Consider the following 25178-nt stretch of genomic DNA (forward strand, 5'->3'; position numbering starts at 1 on the left):
CTGTTTTCCAGCAGGAACTATCATTTAATAAATAATGAGAGAGACTTTCTGCAGCTGTTAGAACATAAATTTCAGCACTATTTTACAACATGCAGGCTAAAAAACAAAACCCTGGCTGTACAGGTTTTTTACATTCTATATGTGTGTGTTAGCTTAAAGTTGACTGTATATCTGAATGGCTAGTGTGAGCATTTTTCCACCCGTGAGTAGTTGAAAAGCACAGTTTGACATTTTTGTTTTTTGTTAACATTAAAACAAATGAGTATGCTAGCATACCCAGGTACGAATATGGATGCTTTTCGTCTCGGATGCCGTAAATCGTCCTTTTCTTTCTTGTTTGTTCTATATCCCTCCAACTATCCATCTTTTCAGCCTTCTGCACATTTTCAATGAGGCAGTAATGTCAACTGACATCCCCCATTACTGTTCATTTCGAAGCTACAGTTTGCTCAGTCACAGTGAAAGGCCTAAGGCGCCCCCATCTGTGTTTTCAGAGTGCTGCAACGTGGTCAACAGTCCTGCACTCAACGACTGTAAGTGAAGCAAGTGTAAAATTAGTACCGGTAAGAAAAATCCTGACAGACACTTCAAAAGTTCAAACTGAGCTGAGGGGTAAGAAACTACATATCACCACTATAAACTGTACAAATTAAAAAAACTACTGACTGGATTAGAATCTAAACTAAAGTAAGATCCTGAGGAGATATACTTGTAATAAAATGAAACCCGTTAAAAAGTGGAGAAAGCAATGAAGCAACAAACTTCAAAAGGCTTGGGGAAATAGCTGACACCACTTACACACGAGCTGCATGTGCACAGCAGCTAATTTAAGTTCTTTGATTAATTGCAGTCCTTTACAATATTAAAATATTTTTTCTGGCACAAAACAATCAAGTCGTTTAACAGTAAAAAGCCAGTTTAATTGCAGAATATATTGACAGTACAATACAGCAATAAAAAAAACTGCCATAATGCTTCTATTTTTACATGACTTACACAGCTGCTGCTCAGCTCGTCAAACAGAACAGCAACAGGGCACAGTACAGTAACAATGACAATGACACGACATACAGACAGGCTCACAGAGCACTGCACCCGTCATTCTCCACGGGCTAGGGATGTGTTAATTAAGAAATGTACAATATAATAATAAACATAAACCAAGAACCGAGACACAGAGCATTCGATGACTGGGTTTGAAAGGGACTGGTTGTCACACAGGGAGAAGAAAGCACAGCCACCAAAACAAAAATAAAAACTAAAAAATATGGATTACTTTGCATGTATGCACTTCATACATAACGTTAAATGACTTGACATTGTCCATGATCTCTCATTACTCTGTCTGGCCTTCATTTACCACATTATATCCTCTTTATTACTTGTGCCTTATTTCACGTATTACATGAGCGCCGGTGTATTTCAATACAGAGCTTCAATGTGTCCTCACTCGCTACCGAAGGATCCTAGGACCAGACCTGTCGTCTGTTACTGTCTTGCGGAGCTTCACCCCCCGGCGTATAGATACCAGCATATCTATGTCCTCCTGACTGACAGAGGACGCCCCCTGAGGCGCAAACTGAGCGGGATCCCCTGACAGTGAGCTAGGGAAGGGGAACTGACCCTCACCGAGGGCGTGGGCGCTGGCTGCCAGCTCTCCTATCTTCTCCACCAGGCTGTGGCGGTTGGCAGCGAGCATAGGGTCCTCCTCAACACTTTGAGCAGCCATGCCGAGGGCCTGCTGTTCGTAAACAGTCCTGTCCGCCCCTCCTCCACAGCCCCAAGATGTGTCAGGGAGGCTCATCCGCTTTGGAGGAGCCCTCATATTGTCACTAGCTGATAGGTCATCACCATACAGAAACTCCTCACTGCCTGCAGAGTGATGAGACGGGCTAGTGTAACCCGGGGAGTTTGGCACTGTTGGGGTTTTAACTGGCACGATGGGAGGCCGGATGGGAATGGGGCCAGATGTAGACGGCGTGCGTCTCACGCCAGTCTTGGAGGATGGCGTCCGGCGTATAGTGGCTGTCCCTGAAGCAATAGCTCCAGCGCCGCTTCCCCCAGCGCCATTTGGAGTTCCCTGAACAGTCTTACCTGCAGGCAGACCCGCTGTACTTGCAGGTCTCTTAGTTTGGATCATGCGGCGGTAGCTCTGCGCGATGTTACTATGACGAGGGATGGTGGAGGATTTGTCAAAGTCCACCTGCCCTTCACTGTCAGCATCTCCATTAAGAGAGTAGCACTCATAATCAGAACCTAGAAATCACAGCAAGTCATGAGAATCCATTTTTCCCCCACACTGAATATTCAATAGTTCATAGAGCAGTTGTTTTGGAGGGTTAATTAGCAGGTGCTTCATTACATAGCAATTCACAGTAATCAAACTGGAGTTTAAGGCAACACGTACAGCACTATTCAAATCACACACGTGCAATGACTGAAACACAACAGTTAAATTCATGAATAGTGTGCTGTATGTGGATATCATGTGTGTTTAATCAGGCAGGAGTGTGTGGCTCTTCAGGGATGACTGTTACCTTGACTGGGTATGGTGTCCTCGGAGCAGGAGGGGGTGTTGGTCTGGGTGCTATAGCCACTGGAGTACTGCAGAGAGTCTCTGCTGCTCTTTTGCTGCTCCATGCTCAAGCCCCTGGTTAGAACCATGGCTAGAGTACTGGCTGCTGGAGAGAGGGGCTCACCAAGCTTAACACACATATACAGAGATACAGACAGGCAGGAAATACATAAAGATTAGGACACATTTACATTTTCATCACACTGCAATCCCTACAGCATACAAATTGATATACTGGCATTTATTTTTTCACTCCTTTTTACCTTGGCTGCAATGGTTCCTGGGCCACTTCTCACCCTGTGTGGCTCATCAGCTTGCATTCCAGAATACCCCTGTGGACTGGGCGGAGCCTCCAGTTCTCTCATCTTATCCACAGACTCCCTCCTACGCTGTGGGGTGCTGGCCAACGACGGTTCGCAGGAACTCGATTTGGCCCAGTCCTGCAACAGCAGACTGAATAATGAGACCGTCTTCCAACTGTGCATCTCCAGTGTTTCACTGGAAGTTGTGCAGTAAAACACGGAAGCTGTTGATTTGGCTTATAAACTGGTTAGATGCATGGTAGATATGAATAGAGCACAGCAGGGCGTGCAGTTTAGCACATCTTTTTTGTGGAAACATTGGAAAACTGAGCTTGATGAGCAACAGCAAAACAATGATTGTGAGGTTATTCTACGGAATGCGAAATCTGTGAAGGCAACAAAACACAAGAAGCAAAGAAGCAACAAAGTCTCAAAAGAGAACCCAAAGCAAAATTTGCAAATGAAAACAAACCTTCCAGCTAGGAACCTTTGATGTGGGTGAGGGAGTGTTGGATCCAGGGGAGTGGTTAAATGTGGGGGACGCAGGAAGTATAACAGATAGAGGCCTGATGGTGCCAGTGTGTGAGAAAGCAGGGCGGAAGGTGCCGAAGGATGAGCATGAGCCAAACTGCGGAATGGACAGACAGGTCTGAGTAAGAGTGCTCAACATCGGCGAGTAGTCCACGTTATACCTTACAGCGGCTGTCGTTAAAGGCTCACGGGCCTCTTTAAGCTATAGATAAAAATGATTGAAATGCACAGCACATCAGCGTGCAAGTGCATACATCTGCTAGTGCGCGTGTGCGCGTACAGCAAAGCAAGTACGCTGGTAAGAGATGCATGCAGTACTAACCGCTGTAGGAGAGTTGCACTCGCTGACAGACTGGCAGGTTTCTGAAGCCTCAGAGGAGGCTGAGCTTGTTGATTTCTGGGAAAGGAAAGATGGAGTAAAGAACAGTGGAGATGGAGAGGAAATGGGGAGAAAAAGTTAGATGTGAGAGATGCATAGGAAGATGGTGAGAGCTGGAGAAGAGTGTTGATGAGCTTTAGAAGGAGGGATTTTTTTCTCTCTGAGGGGATCTATATTCTATAGCCTAGATTGAAAATAAAGTAGCCTGTAAGATCATTTATTCAGAAAAAGAACATTGCATCAGTTGGTGTGTTGCTGAGTGTGTTCTCTACACTGCAATCTGTTCAGACTGTGAGAGTCTGAACAACTTTATCAGTCCAGTGGGATAAAAATTCAACATTTGCAACTGATAGAGATCTATTGCAAAAAAAAAAAGAGCTCAAACTCTTATGGTGGCTTCATGTGTGAAATACAAAAACATGGAAAAACTCTATGGTTTTCAATTCAGATACAGCAGACGGAGTGTGATTGTGGTTAAAAAGAGAGAATTATTGTAGATCTGCATTGACAAGAAAGTGGTGTTGTTGCCGTGTCCTCCTGTCCTGATGTTTTACTGCCAGAGAAATCTCTGGAGATAACAAGTCTGCTTTATTCCTGATTTTGCTGCAACAAAAAACCCCAAAACATTTTCCCTCCTGATAAAAGGAAAAAAAAATATCATAGCTGAGACTGCTACCTGGCTTGTGATATCAGAGGGCATGGGTGATGGAGGCTTTGAATGGGTGTTGGCGTCTTGGGAGACAAAGCCCGAGTCATGGGAGGAGACGCTGCTCAGCCGATGGGCTCCTGAGGAGGGCATCTGGAGGAGACTGTTGACAGGAAATCGCATCGGTGTAAAATTCAGCATTTAGTATGCATTCTAATCAGGATTAATATTATCACATTTATGGTTTTGTAAATTACACAGAAAATAGTAAAAAGAATAAAAGGCTTGTGAAAAATTAATCACAAAAGCTGTGATCATGAAGGCTGTGTTGTGTGAGAAATCTAAATGATTCCATTCTTCTAATTCTGGTCCATCAAAGAGCATTAAAAAGTTATCATTTCTTTGATTCTTCTTCCTTTCTGAGCATTAACAGCAGTCTTTGTGCTTTCTGTCTGCTGCTCTGTCATTTTCACTCTGCGCCGCTTCTCTTTGTCACCCACGCATTTTGAAATGTGCAACTCGCACTTCTCACCTCCCCTCCCATACTCCCCTCCCACACCTCCTTCTTCCCCTCTCACTCTGGAATCCATCCGACATTAACATTTCTCGTTAATCTTCATTCTCTTGGATGAAGCTTAAGGAGGATTGCCAAAATAAATATGGCAAATTAAACACAATAAATCATTTAAAAGTAAAGCCTAGTCTTAAGCAGTCATTTTTCTCTCCTTTGAGTTTTTAATAAGCAAGCTTGTTTTTATTGTTTCCTATTAAAACCTTTGTCTCTTCATCATAATCTTTCATTTGAATGTGTGGCAATGTGTGGTGCTTAAGTTATTACCCTATAAAAGTAGCATCTCATTACTTCCCCAGTCCCCTTAATGATGACTTTCGACACCTCAGTATGTATCAGTAAGGACCTGTTTTTTTCTCAAGGGTAGCTGCATAGGCAGAGACCATCCTCACTAACTTCTGATGCACACCCAGTCATTCCTCTCTATACTCAGGCCTGAAATATGACAGAAAAGAGCTTCAAGGGTTAGTGCTAAAATAATAAAATCACGGGGAAAAGAGTCAATGTATAGAAGTCAGACTGAACTGAAAGACTGTTTCAGAAAAAGCTTACATGCTGGTGGTGCAAGCATCTGTTTTAAAATTAGCCAGCCAGGAATACCTGTAGCATACTAAGAATAGGACATGGCGTTAATTGGAACAAGTGTCAGGGAGGTTCTGCTTGGAGCTGTAGCACTAAATAAAAGTGAGAAGGTATGATATTCCTTCCTCTCAACATTAAAATGTGTTTGACCTAGAATGCCACATTTGTAGAGAAACTTTTGCGCTATCACCTTAAGTCAGATGAATATGTGGATTTTGGCTCTTGTGTAGGCTCACGGCTGTCAGCTGGTGATATTTGACAGCTTTAGACCTAATCTCGCTGTAAGAAGCTTGAGAACTACAAATATATGCCAGGAGCAAGAGCTGAGGAGCTTGCGAGATAGCGCTGCATGTCGACTGTCACTGCTAATCAGGCTGTGTAGTGAAGAAGACATGTCACAGGTACATTCATGGATTTATTGTAGTCTTTATTAATATGCTATTAAGCCGGCTGAAATGATTTTTTTAAAGTTTATAAAATATATTACAACCTAATGTACAACCAAAACCTTATATAATACTGGGCCTCTTCCAAATAATCCTGGATGTTTGACCTTCACAGTACGGTATTATGCAGGTTTCATACACAGGCTCTTTGAGTTTGACACTTGAAGAAAAATGTTTTCCTGAGCTCATCTAAAACAAGAATGTAAAGCATGTACTTGCAAGCATGATTTGAAAATTATGGCTTGGAGATTTATTTCATATTCATAGAATCTGGGTTGTTCATTTTAAAAGAGGAGACGTCAACGTCATCCTACAATTTTCTAACCACTTAAATGGAAAACAGCATGATTTGTAACTCAAAACAGAGGACACCTTTTATCTAATTCTGGATGTCTGGATGTGGCTCTTTCATACAAAAGACTGCAACGTGCAACAAGTGGTGAGTGTTTGAATAATATACCTGCACATACTGCTCTTCCTGGAACCTGTGCTACTGGGGGAAGAAGGAGGGGTCTGGTAGGACCAGCTATAATCAGAACCTTTTAGGTCCCGGATCACCTGCAGGAACACAACCAAATGGGGATTTAGACATAGACAAGTCTCTTTTCAAATATGGGAAAAAAAGACGAGAACCAACAAGATAAATACACAAGCTGCCGAGAAGTAAAGGTTAATTAAAATTGAGTTAATTGCAGCTCAAGCGCCCTTTCCAGGTGTGAACTGATAACTATTTGTTACTCTATTGGGTATTTATAGCAGGTGGATGGAGCTATGAAACAACAAGTTGCTTATTTTAGCCGTCGGATTACAAAAAATATCAAAATCTCTCCGCTCATAATAAGAAACACAGACATTTTTAACCTTTGTACTGAAACCACACACGGCAAATTAAATTCTGCTTCAAATAACTTTGCCACCACTGTGAGGAAATAAGCATGTCAGCGGCACTGGAAGAATTTGTAGTATTACACTCCTGTTACCTGCTCACTAGCTGGTGGCAGCTTGTGCGGGTCTTCAGTCAGCAAAGTGAGGTCATCAACAATGGCTTGTAAATGTGTTATTTCTCCCAGCATGGCAATCTCTATATTCTGCAGGGAAAACAGTATTGATCAAATTAAACAGCTACCACATCAACAGGACGCAGCAAAGATATTTCACAGTGTATGTCGGTGTTCTTTACACGCACAAGCTTCCATACTAAAAAGGCTTAATGTCCCTTACCACCACAGGCTGAAGCAAGTTGATGAATGAACAGTAGCGTCCCCTCTCCTCCAGGAGAGCTCTGCGCACTGCCTGCTTCTCCGTCTCCTCCATCAGCAGGTACAAATCGCTGACATCCTGCATGGCGCTGTCCAGCTGGGGGCGCAGATTACCGCGGCCTGCGCAAGGCGAAGGCAAAGGGTGCAAAGACACAAAAAGGCAGGAAGGACAGAGCCAGGGAGGACAGAGGTGAGGGGAGTTGAGTAAATAAAGAAGGAGAGGAGAAGGAATGAAAACAGATTAAGATTTGGACGGGAGGTTACAAAAGTGACAGGAAGTGTCCGCAGTGCACGAGGGGGAGGAAGAGAGGAAAAGATGAGAGATGATTAAAACAAATAATGATAAGCTGCTGTGTACTAAAGGTCAACACACTTAAAAACATTACACCAGAATGGATAATGACCACAGGAATGAGAGGACACTGAAACAATCAGTGCAGCTGGAGATGATTTGCAGACCCTGAAATGGATGAGATTGGAAAAACACTACTGTATGGAAGGTCATTCAATACTGCATGCCACAGTGATACTTTATGATAGATACAGGAAGTCTAAGCAACGAAAGAAGGATGAGATGAAGATGAAAAGGAGTATTAGGATGACACACGATTTGCTGTGATTGCATGATGTACACATACACTGCCAGTCATTTTGAACACTCTACAGTGTGCTGAGTTTTAGCACATAGAAAATACTGTTCTACTTACAAAATATAATGAACTAAAAGGGCGTGAGCAGATCTAAATTAGTATCACTCTATGCTGGCAATCGCCTTGATGAAAAACATTAACAAGCAGAGCGCTGTAGATTATTCTTACAGCTGTCCATATCTTTAATACGTTCAGCTTAATGAGCTACGCTTTCAGCGCACCTGTATTTAATAAGGCACTAATTAACTGAGTCCCAAAAGGACGTGATTTATAGATCCTTGCAACAGAAGCTGTATTCACAAAGATGCAGGACAATACTTGCAGCATCAAACCCCACATAGGGAGCGATTTAGGAAAATTCTCAAATCAGGAAGCGATAGCAACTTTTACCGCAATGCCACGTATGACATATTTTTTAAAAGGTGCAGCTTGACTGAATTCAGTCTCTATCTGACCTGCTAAATATCTGACCTACTTTCAGACCTACTTGCACAACATGTGTCTGCTGTGCTTGTTTGTTTCCCATGTAAGTAATTTTAGTATTTAATCATTTTTCAACATCAGACTGTGGAATCAATGTAACTGTCTGGGCAAGAGCCTGCAGATGGACCGTAGAGACAGGCTGAAGTCATCACTGTTGCACTGTTTAGCTTTTTTGTCAAGTATTACAGAGTTATGCATTACCTTACACTCCATATCTGGAAAATATCTGGATTTGTTTTGTTTTTGCGCTATTTTATTCCCTGCTTAAGAAATATTCGTGTCTCCTCTCCGTTTTTCACCTTAGTAGCAGACGCTGGTGTTAAATTGATTTGTAAATAATAAATGGGAACTACTCCATCTTTTAACCACAAATGTTACGACAGATGGTGTTTTCTTTGACTGGCAGGTTTACGTAAAGATGGGTTTAAGCCTTGAAACTAATATGTGAAGTTCTTATTTGTAGCAGCAAACATACCTAGAAGCTCTACAGCCAGGGATAAACGGCAGACAAAAACATTGAGGAGGGTTTCAGTTAGAGGGAGGGAGGAGAGGAAAGAAAGAAGAACAGGCAGCGTTAGCTGTTTTAAATCAGGGCATAATGCATGTTTATGACTAGCCTGTACCACTGCTACATTAAAATACTGTATGAAAATAGGAGTTTAATTACAGCCAGCAGCGGGGGATAACGCAAGCACAGCCAGGAAAGAAGTTAATTTCTTTGATTTATAGGGTAAACTATCCAAAGTTGGAAAGGAGCCTCTGAAATTGTGCCAAGCATTTTGACTTGAGAGACTTATCCTTTCACAATCTACCCTCTAGATGGTGCTATTTTACTGCTAGTGCAGCGACCAGTCGCAGACTTCATTAATTAAAATCCGTATAATACTAATTAATATATCACGAGAGAGTTACTAACCTTTTCTTGCTTTTTTCTGGAGTTTTATGGTATCAAGTGACTTTCTTTTGATTTCCTGACGAGATCTCTTGTATTCTTTGGCAAGCATGTGAAGACAAAGGAAGTATAAATTTCCATACAATACACATTGTGCAATTAATATCTTTTATATTGCTGTAGTTATTCACCTTTGGCATGGTCTTTGTCCAGCTGGTTAGCCGTCTTCTTCCATTCCTCTATCCTGTCCTGGAGCGGCGTAACCAGGCCTTCCATAAGAGCACTGCAGCAACAAGAAGAGACAATATTCAAGAGAATGAAGGGTATAACAAATAGGTTTATTTCCACAGCATAGCAAAGAGTAACAAAATAAGAGAAAGGTCACCATGGATGGAGAACACAATAATCCCCTCAGGACAGGCGAAGAGAGAAAATTGCAATGGAGCAAATAAAAACAAAAGTGACACTTACTTGGTGAAGTGGCGTAATTTTGCCTCAATGCTACGGTGTCGCATACACATCCTTGTCAGAGCTGAGCCAATGTCCCTGGTAGCACCTTGTAAACACAATATGAAAAATAGAAATGTCATCTACGATATCGGAGCTCGGCAATAGAAATTTAGACCTAGAAGACCCAGAAAAAATGATTTTCTATAAGAGGGCTATACAGATATGGAGTGCTTTGAAAGGCCTGAGACTCTCTTGTCAAATGGACTCATCAGCTTTTATTCCTCCCTCTTTCAGCTGGAGAGGCATTTTTAGTTGCAGCCACTAGATGGACATATGTTGACCGTAAAGGCAGGGCGTGCAAATGTCACATTTGTTTGGGGAAAGCAAACGTTCCAGAGTGACCGTAAAATAAAACCCTGTGCTATCTTCTTCCCTCCTGACAAAAACACGTATTTTTCCTGTTGACACTTTAACGTCGCCGTGTGGTAATCTCCCCACACTGAGTAAATAACGGCTTGTGTGAATTTGTTACTGTACTTTTCCTCTCTGCTGAAGTGTGATTAAATGAGGTTTTAAGCCCCCAAAGCTCAGGATGGTCCACTGTGTCACTGATGGTTCATAGGCCAGTGTAATATATGGCAGCACTGATCCTGTTGTAATCTGGGCCACATAAGGCTAATCTCAGGGTCTCTCACCACAAACACACACACGCGCAGACACAGACGCACACAAGGAAAGAGAGAAGACACCTCTTATAGCAGACAGACCTCAGAGCTGAGGCATGTATGTGTGTTTGTGAATGATTGCTGGAGCGTATGTGCGGAGGTTTGTTTGTGTGAACGTATGGACAGGTGGTGTATTTTACCAACCCCCACACCCTTTCCGAAGTTCTCACCCCTTTCATCCTGGAGGAAAAAGGAGGGAACCATGTAAGGGGATATCCCTCTATTCTTCCCTGTCTGCTCTGCCTTTCCTGTTCTCTCTGTTTCCTAAACACCATTCATGCAGGGCAGGCAGCGTTAGGGAGAAACCAGCTCTAACCTTCACTACAAAGCCTGAAGGAAAGAGAAAATGAAACGCACGACTAATATAACTGGCCTAAAATGAGACTCTGTGTAAGAAATGCTCCAGATTGTCGTCCAGTGAGATCTGTGCTCTTTTCCAGATATCACATAAAGAAACTAGGTTACTGTCTCCTGCTGATAACATGTCAAACTGTCAGACAAAGACCAGCTGAGTCCAACATTTGGCTGTCAACTTCACTAACTGCTGTACTAGTTCAAAGAAACTCAGCAACAGATCTGGGCCCTGTATGCATTGCTCCTCTGAGTGAGAGGAGAGGTGAAAGGTCATCCAGCTGTAACACACAGAGGTATTCAACATCAGCAGGAAGTGATTTAGAAAAGACATGTGGAATCTATACGCTTTGCTCTAGATATAAGCAGAAAGTGGGGAGTCCAACCTATGTAGAGGATTCAGTCAGGTAAGAAACTCTGTTTACACCAGTTCATGATAACCAATGAGAAACTCAGACATGCACGTGATACACACACGCACTGATTTTGCCTTTCTCCTGCTAAAGCCATTACAGAAAGCACCCACAGAATGAGGCACAAGAGAGTAATGTGGGTCCTGGTATCTCTAAAACAGACCGTCCCAATGTCACTATCAGCTGGAGTGAACTTTCAGCCCCCCACTCCTGTCCCATTCACACCTGCCAATTTCCCTCCTGCTCCCCACCTCTTCCCTCCTGTCTCCTCCCCTCCTTCTTCCCTTCCCAAAAGGGGATCAGCTGACAGCTACATCCTGGGGAGGTTCAGGGCTTCCTGACCATGTCCAAGAGCCATGCTGGCCTCTGGCCTTGACCGGATGGATAGTGACACGGTGATTCACTCCCGTAGCCCCCCTACAAAGGCTCACAGGCATGTGACAAATATATACAAGCTTAAGCCTGACTCGAAAGACAATTATTATGCAACACTTAGACTTCTGTCCTTCTTTCTATTTTCCTCCACAGCCAAAGACCTCTATGTGTTGTTTCATCCTTTTTCTTCCCCTGTTCATTTTGAGATTTGTGACATTTAAGCTTCACTAGTCCAGATTCAGCATTTTCAACATGTGGTCCATAACAGTTTATGTAGCGAGAAAAAAAATGAGCTTCAGTAAAACTGATTCATCCACCCTGAAAATAATATTTCAACAAAAATGCTGAAATAATTTGATTACATGTTACAATACTTGATTTGCATATTGTTTATATCACACATATTTTCCTTGATGATTATTTGAATGTGTAAAACTTTTATTTTATTTATTTCAGTTTGAACTTAAAAACATTGCTTCATGTTTATGTGGGCAAAGAATGATGTTTGGTCATTTCATGATATAATGTGGCAGCACAGAGTAAAACAAAGCAAGAACTTTCTCTTTCAGTCTGATTCATTCAACCTTTCCTGTTAAGAAATCTAACAGCCACCTCACTCATTTAAAAAAAAACTAAAAAGTCAACCAGCACAAAAATGATGATTACCAAACTAAACCACTGTTTTAATTTTTAAGTCATATCATGATTCTTTGATATAGATATATCAATACTTGACGTTCTAGAAACATGCTAGCTGATGTGTGCAAGAACTGGAAAAGTGATTATTGAGCAGACCCCTGTGGCTTTAGGATCTGGGCCGACCTCATAGCAGACAGCCACACGTGCACGAATGAAGCAAAACACAGACCACTACGGGGGAAAACTGTTATGCAACAGAACCATATATCTTACAGCTTGGAGCAAACAACTGGGAGTAACTGAACAGTGGACAAATCTGTGGTTCATTACAGAAGCGCTGCCGTGTGTGCATCTGAAGCTCACGGCGCCTGGTTTAATATACAGGCTGAGCATAAATACAAACTGCCTCGAGATCTGCTACGTATGTTGAAAAAAACATGGGGCTGTTGGTGGGAAGGTCATGCCCCCATTGGTGGCTTTAAGCTCTGGTATCTGAGGCCAGACCAGAGTAGTCTAAGCGTTTACTGAGTGGTTCCATCCAGAGCTCTGGTTCTGATTAACTCCCCTGAATCCTTGGGGAAGGAGGAGCATTTTAATAGGCCTTCTTTATAGAGAGTTCTCCTGCCAGGAGTCGGGAGCCAGAGGCTAAACTGCCACAGGCCTACTCCATGATGTCTTCAACATGGGAGCTAAACTTAAATATCTCTCTTATTCACCATCTAAACCCTAACGCTCAGCTCAGATTTCATTAGTGCTCAGACAAGCGAGCCTGAATGTCCTTCTGCTGGAATTAAGGCTGGATACGTTGACGCCGGCTTTCAAGCTGAATGCAGCTCACTTCTTCTCCATCTTGATTTCTGCCTTTTGTGTCAATAAAACACGTTTGTGTGGAATTTTTTCTAGACCCTCAAACAGCCTCTGCCAAGGCAAGGAAATTCCATCATCCGTGAGACAACTGTTATTCTTTGCATTGGCACCTTGGCCACTGTGCTGGCTGTGCCTCTCAGAGACAGTTAAGCCTCCTGCGTTTACCCTCCCTCACCCCTTTTAAGTGAGGCAGAGTGTGAACTGGCAGGGACACAGAGAAGGCCACTGATGGATGAAAGGCAGTGTGGGGTGAGACGGGAGGAGGTTGAAAGAGGGCACACACGGCGGAGGTGCCGGGCGGGTTTGGCCTGTCAGAAGGCAACGGAAGTGCTATAGTGTGGCAGGTGCAACAGGCCCTGACAGGACGACATCGTCCACAATAAGCCGAGAAATTAAAAAATGTAATGTTTGCATTACTGTCAAAATATTTCTGTAATTTGTGTAGTCATCTTCACTAGAACACTTTATATATATATCTTTGAAGAAGAAAATGAGGAGGACCTGCTTTGATTTTGACAGCTTCACTTGTCTTCTTTAGCTGGTAGTTGAGCAAACATGAAACTGAGATTTCTGAAATCATAACCTGATTAAACATCAAACATTCACATCGTCAAGAGATTGCTTCAAAGCACAGCTTGAGCTCTTTTGGTGCAGCACAGTAGGAGCTGTCTGTATTATAAATAAAGCAGCATCTATTGCATATGCTGGTGAGGGAGCTGTGAGTTGTGAAGGAGGTAAGAGTGGCAGATAAAACAGCTGTATCTGTATGGATTATGAAACGAGAGTAGCGTACTGTACGCCTGCAGCAACAAAAGCTACAGATCTGTGTAATTTATGTTGCTTAAATATTGGACATGCAGTATCTGTGAGTTTATTCAATAATAAAGATGGTATTTGTCCACTGTATTCACAGTTAGAAGAGGGAAAAAACATAACAGCAAATCCAGGGTACAGATCCAAATGCTTTAGGATTAACACAGTGTGTTCTGTCTGTAGCAAAAATCAAAACGTCATTCCAAGCCTTTGTGTCACTTCCTTATACGTGGAATGCTTTTTATTAGTACAATACAACTAAAAGGCAGAGGAAACAGCCCCGGGATCAATTGTTTTAGTCTCTCACACACAGTCGAGCGCACACTCATCCCATTGTTGCCTGTCCAGACAGCACGCACAGCAAGTTTCACCTCTCAGACAGACCCCAGTGTTTCCTGATGTGGCGTAAACATGTTCTGGTGTGCATTAGAACAAGACTTTAAAGAGGAGGAGGAGGAAGTTATATTCCTCTGCTGGAGGAGCTTCCTGTTCAGGGGCATAAATGTTTCTAAAAATAATCACCACCCCTTGTCCAGATGCGCTTTTCATTAGAGATGGAAAAAAGGCCACAGGGAGAGAAAACAAGAAAAAGTACAGCAAAGGGAAGCAATCCACAAATGGCTGTCTTTGTCTCATGCCAGACAGGGATGTTTAAAGCTGAAGAAGATAGATGTGATGTCCCTTTATGCAAGAACAAATAAGCAATGATAGCCAAAGTTTGACAAATTTACTAAGCAGCGCTCTGTCAACAAATCTGCACCGATTCAATCAGACGACTCAAGCGCTCCTGTTTTACAGGCTCAGCAATTTTCTTTATCTTAGCTCACCCGAGTCTGTCCGGCCTTGCCCCACCTATGTAAATGCTACTCTGCTCATTTGCAAACAGTCCTGCAAACAATGCAGACAATACTGCTGGTCCTTCTGCTGCTGCTACCTCCATCTGAGTCTCTGAGCCTGAAGTTATCTTGAGCAGCAGTTTATTATATTAGCCACTCTGCCCTGCGCTGATCATCAGAACCTACGTGTCAAATATAAAAGCTTGAATAGAATAACAGTTTAGCGGAACAGTAATTAGATATCCATCCAAATCATTGGGGTTCATTATGTTAGCCTTGTGAACGTCTTGATCTGGTGTAAACGTGTTCACAACACATCACCCAGTAATTTTTGGGCCACTTCAATCTTGACCGATGTGTTTAACGGACCAATAATAGCAAACATGTGATCTGATCTGTCATTCTACATTTTCATTTCTTTGAAATTGTATTCCTTTTAATCTCCTCTCTCGCATTCCTCCAGCAGCCTCTCTCGTGCATTTCCCCACTCCTCTCCAGCTCCCTTCCAAAGCGGAGTTCGTGTTCAGGATGTAGCCGAACAGAGTGTTCCCCTCGTGTTTGTCTTCTTAGTTTGGTATTCGACCTCAGAATTAAAGCTACGCTGAACCCAAAGATTTGTTTTCTCTCTTGTTTTTATTTCCCCTTTTCATCTGTTTCTCACATTATTGCTGCACCCGCTTCACCCTTTACTCTGTGGATGTAGTTATTACAATAGCTGGAAAACATTCATCTGCAGGATGACCGCATTGAGTTTAAGCCCATAAACTCCGTAGTGACTCATGAAGAACTCTGCTGGAAATTGTCCGACGAACAAGGTAGGAAGCTGAGGGGGAAATGAGAGGCTCTTGTCGATACTTAGCGTGACCTTGTGGTTGAAGGTCGTGAAATAACCAAAGAGCCTTGCATACAATTAGCAGAATGGCACAACAGTTTGTAATTTACCAGCTACTGTATTTATCTATGTGAATGACTGAACATGTAGGTCCGATCTAAATCACTTGAAATCTATAAGCTAATTAACTGTGAGCTGCAGATTCTAAACTCTTGGTTCTGGTACACAGAATGCAGAACAGGCTTGTCTCAGGCTTGTACATGGGATGCAAATGTTGATGCATGTCAGCTTTGGTCTGATGGGTACACTTATTATTTGACATGTCTGCAAAAATAGCTGCACTGCTGGGATAGCACGGAATACATTAATCCCCTGATCTCGCTCTGCGCTAGGCCACGGCCACATCTCGTCCACGCCAGGCTGTCCAGATGGCGGGTAGGGATATCCGTCCCATCTGCCAACCCAGAGAAGTACAGCGGCCAAGCAGATTAGTGCTTCGCTGACACACTGATCTACTAGCATACCTCCACAGAGTATGGACTGAGTGAGTAAGAAAGAAAAGACACAGAGCCAAACAGAGAGGACTTGCAGTGACCGACAGAAACATTGTTTCCATGGGTGTACATGTAATGGAGTATGGACGGCGCTAGCTTTGATAATCACACGTAGAAGAAGAAATGTTCATCCGTGCTTAATAAAAACATGCAGTGTATGGTTGTCTGGCCGGTGATCCCACAGTGTAAATTTTTAAAGCTGGGGGTGGCTGATCAGGAAGAGAAGAGAAGGCAGTCTGTGTCTGTGTGTTATAGAGTGGGGCTAAGAGGATTAGCTAAACGCCTCTGCCTAGCCTGGATACCCAGAGCTGTGGAAATCCCACTCCAATCACAACCCCCACCCAGGTCAACTAACCCCCAACTACAGCCAACTCACTTTCTGCAAAACATGGAGACTGTGTCATACTTTCATGGACCATTACCCATGTCTCTTTGATGTCTATCAAACTCAACTACGTTCAAAAACTGGAAAAAAAACAACTTTTGTTTAAAGAACACATCATACATCCAAGCAACAACTAAATAAGTCACACAGTCTCCAATTTTCTCAACTCGAGTCTGATCCTTTTAAATGTCCTCACATAACATTTTAATATGAACGACAAAAAAGGTCCAGACGGCACACCAAAATCCATTAGACTGGCCAATCCAACAATAAAAGGATCCAAAGAGCTACACGGCCTTAGGTTAAGTTGCACAAAAGCTTGGTGTTGAAACGTATATCCTTAAAAAACCCAAATTCTCCACATATACCACCTAATATAGACTTTGTGGCTTGCAGACCTTTATTGAACTCAGATGCAAGCTATGAGTTCACTGAGACAGACGTGCCTTCAGACATAGATCCATCAGCACAGCTTAGAGAAACAGTGCTGTTAGACACAGTGCCAGAACGCCTGGAGGCCAACTCCTCCAGCTGCTTCATAGAAAACAGATGCTAATACCATGACAGCTACCATAAACTCTAAAAATGGACAACGCAAGCAAGAAGTCTGAACATGGACACACACCGAAGTAGTGTGGCAGACACCGATTCAAACAGAGAGCTGAGTAAGGTTAGTTGAGCAAAGTCATAATACAATTATGATTAAAAAGATACCCTTTGAGAAAAGTGCAGAAGAACAGTTAAGAATTCATAAAATTCGTTTCAGTCACTGTCCTCTCTCTCTGGGACTATCAGGAAGCTGTCAGTGAGGAGAAATGCTGCTTTTCTTGGCAGGGAAGTGTTTACAGTCTGAAGAGAGAGTGTGGAAGTAAGAGGGGCGAATGGGTGAGTGTGTCAAAGTTAGATTAAAGGAGGTAAAAGAGGAACGCGATGAAACCTCCAGCTGTGCCAGCAGCTGCAGCTCGTCCCCAAACACAAGCGTAGCTCAGAGTGACAGCGATTGGGGCCAGCAGTTCATAGCCAAGGGCCTGCCCCCTATAGCGCAAATCAGCCCTATAAGGCTGTGCAGACGCCGAGACAAACATCATCACTGCAGGCAGGCACACACACACGTGAAGGATACAGACAGAAAAAGAAGAGAGAGAAACAGAAATAAAGGCTTACTATATACTGACCATCTAACCTCTGAATTCTTTTTATCTTTATGGTCCTAAATAAGTTTGAGTTAGCAAGAGTACAACCATGTGGAAAACAGAGAACATCTGGATGCCAGGATAGCTTAAATAAATTGACATTGCAGCTGCTAGAGAGGCAAAGTTGCCTAAATAGGTTTAAAGGTTACCCCTGTGCACTGAGAGCTAGCGCCAGTAAATATCGACATTACTCCTACCTAATTAATTACTGGGTTTGGTTTGGAGCACGCAAAGACTAACACAGCTCACACAGGAGAGACAGAAGTGAGATGGCATGCTTGCTAAGAGCACATAAAAGCTGCACAAGATGTTTTAGTTTTCTTTTTTTTAAGCAATGACTGCTATTTGTAAAACCAGTTGTCCCACAGCAGAGCTTCGAGCTAAATGCTAACACTACCACAGAACATGCTTGCAATGACAAAAAAGCATTGCTGCTACAGCACGTTTGATAATTATGTCCACTATGTGCAAAATGTGTTACTGGCTATCACTTAGTAAGTAACTGTATTAGCTACAGGCCTGATGGGAATTGCAGGTTTAGCCATGTAGCGCTGAACCACTTGGTTAAATGCCCACAGATCTGTCACAGATATTTCATTATGGAAAAGAATCAAAAGATTATTGAAAAGTAAAGAAACAGTGACCATTGTTGTTACTCCCTTTATTATATTGACGACAGCATGTAAGGGAAAATAGCAGTGTTTTATAGGTCATGATAATTTGTCAAATGGAAGAATAATCCCGTCAATCAATCAACACTGAGCACCGATGAAAATGATAAAAGCAGAATAATACTAATATAAGACTTTAGATTTTAGTAAGAAAAAAAATTATCTCATATGTTTCTGTCTAAGTACACTGATTCCCCTTTAATTGCTAGTCTCTCATCACCCATGCAGTCTGTGTCCTGAGAAGGATGGCACTAATCCTAAACTTAATGTGCCTGGGAGAAAAGCAGAAGTGGGCGTATGAGTGACACACTTACAGATTTTATACAGCTATCTGCAAACTCTCGTTGCCCTTCTCTCTCTTCTCATCTCTCTCCGGAATATCAATCATTTTGCTATTTTCCCTTTTTACAGCAATTTTCCTTTGAAGTCTTGCCCTTTATTCCTACCATGGCCTACCCCCCATTATTTTAGCAGGCTGCCAGCTGCTCGAAGCCAGCAGGCTGACCCCAGTCTACCTTGCATCATCTTACAGAGCTCATGTGCACTCACACCAGGAATCATTTAAAGTAGCCTTTAGTATTGTAATAGCGATAAACTGTTGCTGTAAAGTGCAAGGAAGTAAAACTGGCAATAATAAGTGAACACTGAGGCTGCTCTGTTATTTTTCCCAGAAGTAAGTGGTCAATAAGGGGCGGTGCCAGTGCAAATAGTTTGAAAAACATCTTGGGATGTGGCCTGTAAGGTCAGGTGACCAGCTACCAGCTGTCACTCTTTGAATACAGTGCATCAGTGTGTGCTTATGTGTGTGTGCGTGTATGTTTCTGCGTCTATGTGATTGAGTGTGTCGAGAGCCTCGTCGGGGTTTGCAGGGTTTTTCTGACCTACATACTGCTCTCGACGATCAACTCCGAAGAAATCTGTGTTAATCAGCGGCCTCTCCAGCCAGCCAGTCTGCTGCCACTAGCGCAGTGACAAAGCAGATCAGCAGACCTCATTAAGACCAAAGAAACAATAAGCTTAGATTTTCATTTCTCTGAGCCTCCACCACCCGACCTCGCTCACAGCTGGCCCCACTCGCGTCATCTTAGTGAACAGAATGGTGCCGTGAGAGACAATACACTTACTTAAGGATGTGAAAAGTCTGTTTATTTTCTTTATGTGACCTTTACGACTTAGAAAGGGAAAAACATACTAACTGCTTGTCTACCAACACTCTTAGCTTCTACTTTTTAACAACTCCCTACTAAAACAACAAACGTATTTGTTCAACAAAGCTGATCATTATCATGACACTATTTTTCCACCAGTTCATACAGAGGCTCGACTCCACACCATGTGAGGCTAAATTTCCCTTACCTCTAGAATTGGTCGCCATGTCCGCCACCTTCTGAAAGGCATCTAAAAAGGCCACTGCTGCCAGAATTGTGGTCCTGTAAGTACATTGGTTCATTGCACTCTCACTGCACAGAGTCTGTAAACACTGCACAAGAATTTTCCTCACTGAGGTTTACTGTTCACAGGAACTGCTTCTCACCTGAGTTGAGAGTGTAGCTTTGTGGCCTTGGCACTGAAGTCTTCCCACACAGGGTAAGAGCTCTGATAAGAGAAAGGAAAAGTGTTAAACCAAATAAATATCTCACCAAGGACATTCAGGTCCGCGTGCTTCAACAAAAACAGCAGGCACAAAAATTTCAGTGTTAGATTTAGTCACACAAAATGCATTTTCTCATTAATTTTGGTGGAAAATACCAGGTTGAAATCCAAATAAGGAAAATAAATGTATATATCCTACCCCCAAAAAACATTTGTTTTATTCTGGGAAAAATCAGTCAATCACTTTTTTCTTATTCCATTATCCCCTTTGGTGTGTGTATATCAGTTCATTCATATATATATATATTAGGGGTGCAACGATATTCGTATCGATATTGAACCGTTCGATACAGTGCTTTCGGTTCGGTACGCATATGTATCGAACAATACAACATTTGTAATTTATTTTATCAATTTTCCTTCTGACGATGCTGTCTGTGTTGAGCGCTCAGTGAATCTGTGTTCGACTACTCCGCCTAGGCTGCACTGCACATATATATATACATACATATACATACATATACATATATATATATATATATATATATATATATACACATATTGCTAATAATAATTAGTAAAGTAAAAAGAAAAACAGAAAAAAAGAAGAAGAAGAAAGCTATGGAGAGGCTGCCTTCTTACCCTAGGATTAGAAAAAGGGTGTTGTATAAGTCCATGCTCTGACTTGTCTTTAAAAAGGCCAGTGTGATTTTTGTTGTGCACACTTGCAGTGTATTATATTTACAGTGTATAATACTAGGGCAGATTGTGAAATCACAGTGATGTATAACCCTAGAAAACCAATGGGGTCAGAGCCGACCCCATTGGTTTTCTAGGGAAACCATGGGGTCAAATTTTACCCCATGGGTTCTCCAGGGTTAAAATTGGCATACAACATTTTTTTTATGCTTCGTCTTTATTATTATCGATTCCCTTGTTTCATGATAAAACAAAAACTTGAACTTGCAGCTCTGTGTCTCAGTGTATTTGAATATTTAACTTGTTTCAAACTTGTTTGAAACAACGGGTAAACATTGGCCACCTACAGTGATAAATCTCTTTTGCAAAGAGGTAGATAATTTGTCCCAGGTGACAAAAGAACTACATACTTTTCGATTTGTATATAGATATTTGCATGTCTGGTGTGCAGGCACGTGCTGTGTACAAGGCCTAATATCATTACTATTTATGCACGCAAGCCAGGTAGTAAGACTTTCTTTTGAAAAACCTGGATTAGATTTAGCCCAGGATCGTCACATGCTGCCGTGAGCTATAAGAGCCGACCATTAGAGTGGGACCTTGAGCCCTGGAGTAAGAAGAGGAAGGGCACAACCTCTATGTGACTCTTTGATGGAGAGGAGCTAAAAGGGGTTACACATCTTGATTATATATAGCTAGCATGCAATCACAAAAGAGTCTTGTGCTGCATCACTTATAACCTCCATTCTGGCAATGACATGATTTAACTCCCAGGTTACCTTAGATAAAGTCTTTGCCTTGGAAAGTGATTTAGGAGCCATTCCCTCTTTTTAAAAAAATTGTTTTTCATGAACCTCCCAGCTTGGCTGTTCCCACTTGACTTCAACAGGTGTCTAATTAGCCTGTGGGCGCTGTGGCTCTGAGGGGCTGGAGGGATGTGCTGCCAAGACAGCTGAGGGTAGAGGGCAAAGAATTGGGTAAAGAGGGCTATGTGCAGTGCAGCTGGGAGGGGGGCACACTTTTTTTTTCTTTAAAGTTCATTTACACCCAACAACATCCAGGGATGAAAAGGATGGATAAAAGAGAGAAGCAAGCAGAGAAAGTCTCTTCCTCCCACAGCTCGTCATTCAGGTTAAAGCATTATCCTTGGACCTGGTAGGAAGTGTTGCTCAAGGACATTTGGTTACTTTTTCACACAAAGAGGCTTGAAATCACTTTCCCTATCACTCTCATCAGATCAAATCTAATTCCTGATGTAATTCTTGACTCCGGATCAAATCTTGCAGAACATTCTTTTCTCATTTCATCCTGTACCTACTGTTCTAACACCTCCCACTCTTTCATTTCTTTTCCTGTTGCCTCATCAGACAGTTACATAACCAACAGGTGCAGCTATTATCCACACATTTTCTCTATGCAGTACAATATAGCACACAGGAGGCTGTGGAAGTGCTACATCTATGTCACGCAGCTACATTCTAACAATATTCAGAATTAGGAAAGCAGTGCCATTGGATCGCTGGTTCGATTGGCTTGCATGGCACAACCAGCCGGCAGGAATGAGGTCAGATGTCTGTCTCGGACAGTGGACATTGATACTGTGCTGACTAAGGGATTCAGCCTCATTCATCTGTGCTGCTTATCAATACACAGACTGCCTCTTTCTGTGAGCCCCTGTCGCTCTCTGGCCCCGGCATGATTGCAACACAAAAAGGAAATTTATGAAACCAAACCAGCACTGCCAATAGAGCTGATTTCACTGGAACCTGACTAATGAGAGGTCCATAAATAGTCTGTCCTAAGGCGCCATGATCCTGCGCGCTAGTAATCAATAAGAAATCTGCTGGACTGAAAGAAGTGCTTGACGCTTGACTTATTCGCTGTTGTAACCACTTTGCTGCATCATGGGTTTCCCGGACAATGAGAAGACTGGGTGCTGCCTCCAGGCCCAATGAATGCGTTCACACTTTCCATCTGTTGTCATGAACAGCAGACCACCCTGGTTCAACTTCCTTCACTTGACCCCTCCCCCAACATACACAAATACACACGCTGACATGTAATCAATACACACACAATAACATACGTGTGATTCTGGCTTAAGAAATTGTTTTTAACTAAAAGACAGACAGCACTGGCTTCGTACAAATACAGCGCAAGGTCACACAGTTCAATTGTTAAAAGATTAAATGTGCATTTAATACCAAGTTGAAAAAATGTAGATATTTCAGTCCAAATAACAGGAAGCACAATGATAGCATTTCAAGTCTATTTCTGTTCAGAAGCTGAGGTTATGGAGCTCTCATTTTCTTCCAGAGCATCCTCTTACAGCTGACACTTAATTCAGAAATCACTTGAGGCTGGGATAGAGAAGGAACAGTTGTTTAGGGTTAAATGGCACCCATCATATGTGTAGTATGACTTTTATTAACTGTGTAGTATAACTTCTTCTTTAGTCCTGATAGTTTTACTGTAACACACAAAAAGAGGAATGAGAGCTGGAATATTTTTTTAAACTTTGATTATGATCTAACCCGTGGACCACACACCCGCAAATAGTGGTTTTGTGTTAAAAGACAAATGTTGTTCTGCAAATGTTTCCATGCAAGTACTCTGGCACACTTGCTAAAGTGTGAGCACTGTTTGACCTGCAGTACATTATAACGACAACACAAAGGGAAACACGCTTCATCTCCCAGTTTGTCCTACAGCGGTGTTTCAAGTGGGGGAGGACCCGGTGAAAGAAACAAAGGCAGTAAAAAAAATGCATCTGATCAGCCACTGTGCAATCACAAAGGTCACATAATTCCCTATCTACTTTAAATTATGTGTGATACCTTCATGTCGTTCACAATGGCCTGGAATAATCCACCCAGCGCTCCACACTCCTTTTCCACCGACTCCATGGTGTCAAAAACAAACAAAAAAAGCTCGCGGAAAGACAAGTATCAGACAAAATATTCCACTGTTGCTGCTTCAAACATCGGACGTGTAGACCTTTGTTTTCTTCATCCGTCCTTCGAGGTGCTGCCCTACAACAACGTAGCCTGCAGCGAGGAGGATGCGAGGACGCACAGCCCACAGCCAGCAGCGGAGCGCACAGACAAAAAGAAATGTGCTGCTCGGTGTCACCGGGTACTCCTGCTCGCTCTGCCGCCGGTACTCGCCTTTCGGTGGCACAGGAGGGATGGAGCAGGGGCGCTCTCTTCTGCCAGGTTGGACTACAGCTATGCAACGTGGAGGGCACATGCACGGTGGCTTCTCATGATCACCGTTTAAACACAATCAACGGAGAGAGCACTACTCTGGGGAAGAGGGCAAGAGGAGGTGGAGGACGAGCAGGAGGAGGGGGTACGACCGGATGAGTCGCAACAGACGCGGGGACGCGCTCCGTTGTTAATAGCGGAGCAGATGTCTTGGAGCTGAAGGCTCCCGTAATAAGATCCATGGGAATGGAAAGGGGGCTGGTCAAGTGCGTTTTTTCTGTCTTGATAGGAGGAGGGGACAAGAAGGAACACCCATTCCTCCTTCCACCCCCCACGCAAACAAAAGTGAAGTCCTGCCTTCTCAGCGAACAATTGCCAAACACGCAAAGTAGGATTTCCTCGGATTTAAATGTGTATTCACACACGTGTCTGTTCATGATCGTTGAGCCACTCGTAGCCGTTTCAGGAAACAGTAACATGTGGGCCATTATCGCCTCATTAAGCATTAGCATTTAGAATCAACATAACAAATGCTAATTCAAGCCACAGTTTTGACTTTACATGTTTTCTTTGCGGGTCCATGAGAAGACTGCTGGTTGGAACACATCAACTTTTGCTTACCAGAGCAACTCAATGCTATTATAGTTGTCTAAAACTAGAGGAAAGTTGTGAAAACACGTTTTAGACTGAACTGTAATAAAAACAAAATATAGACTTTAGCTCAAAAAAGTTGCAAAGATATGACAGTTGCCCGTCCACGACGCAAAGCTCTTGTTCCAGCACATCCCAAAGGTGCTTTATTGGTTTGAGATCTGGTGACTGTGGATGCCATTTCAGCACAGTGAACTCACTGTCATATTCCAGAAACCAGTTTGATCTCATCTTTGTGACGTGGCATGCTATCCTGTTGGAAGAAGCCATCAGAAGATTTGTACACTGTGGTTATAAAGGGATGGGCAGGATCAGCAGCAATGCGCAGGTAGGTTACTAAAGGGCCAAGACTGTGCCAAGAGAATATTACAGCATTACACTATTACATGACCACCAGGCTGAACCGATCCTGTCTACTGATACAAAGTAGAATGGACACCATACCATACCAGCTTTATTTGTAAAGTACTTTAAAACAACAATAATGGACTAAAGTGTTGCACAGAAGAATAAATAAAAGACAAAACAAATACGGTGCATATGATGCATAATGAGGCACAGAATAAACATACAATACAAATGAAATAAATAAAAGACATAAAACAAGAG

The 25178-nt window shown here is 42.6% G+C and overlaps 1 protein-coding gene across 3 annotated transcripts; it reads right to left on the reverse strand.

Annotated features, from left to right (window-relative positions):
• Nucleotides 1-880: 880 nt before the first annotated feature.
• Nucleotides 881-24152, reverse strand: mtss1la (MTSS I-BAR domain containing 2a). 3 transcript variants are annotated; one of them, XM_086298076.1, is made up of 15 exons: nt 23550-24152; nt 19955-20016; nt 19777-19850; nt 9788-9872; nt 9508-9599; nt 9341-9415; nt 7254-7411; nt 7013-7120; nt 6493-6590; nt 4464-4596; nt 3731-3805; nt 3350-3505; nt 2839-3015; nt 2538-2703; nt 881-2256 (listed from the first exon to the last, which is right to left on the reverse strand). In XM_086298076.1, the coding sequence occupies exons 1-15, from the start codon at nt 23616-23618 to the stop codon at nt 1454-1456; spliced, it is 2331 nt and encodes a 776-aa protein (XP_086154202.1). In that variant the 5' UTR covers nt 23619-24152; the 3' UTR covers nt 881-1453. The 3 variants fall into 3 exon arrangements, with proteins under 3 accessions (XP_086154202.1, XP_086154203.1, XP_086154204.1); XM_086298077.1 differs by lacking the exon at nt 3350-3505; XM_086298078.1 differs by lacking the exons at nt 3350-3505; nt 3731-3805.
• Between the last annotated feature and the right edge of the window lie 1026 nt (nt 24153-25178).

This window comes from Aulonocara sp. 'chitande type north' Nkhata Bay, linkage group LG7 (genome assembly GCF_057382095.1).
Source record: "Aulonocara sp. 'chitande type north' Nkhata Bay isolate Kocher_YH1m ecotype deep benthic linkage group LG7, A_spYH_male_GT1.1, whole genome shotgun sequence".
Lineage (NCBI taxonomy): Eukaryota > Metazoa > Chordata > Actinopteri > Cichliformes > Cichlidae > Aulonocara > Aulonocara sp. 'chitande type north' Nkhata Bay.

Bases quoted from the DNA above. Each gene is read 5' to 3' on its own strand.
- mtss1la (XM_086298076.1), bottom strand. From the start codon at position 23,618: ATGGAGTCGGTGGAAAAGGAGTGTGGAGCGCTGGGTGGATTATTCCAG. The intron at 9,600-9,787 runs GTAAGTGTCACT...TTGTTGCTGCAG, and splicing joins AAATTACGCCACTTCACCAA to TGCTCTTATGGAAGGCCTGG. The intron at 3,806-4,463 runs GTAGCAGTCTCA...TTCCTTTCCCAG, and splicing joins CCTCTGATATCACAAGCCAG to AAATCAACAAGCTCAGCCTC.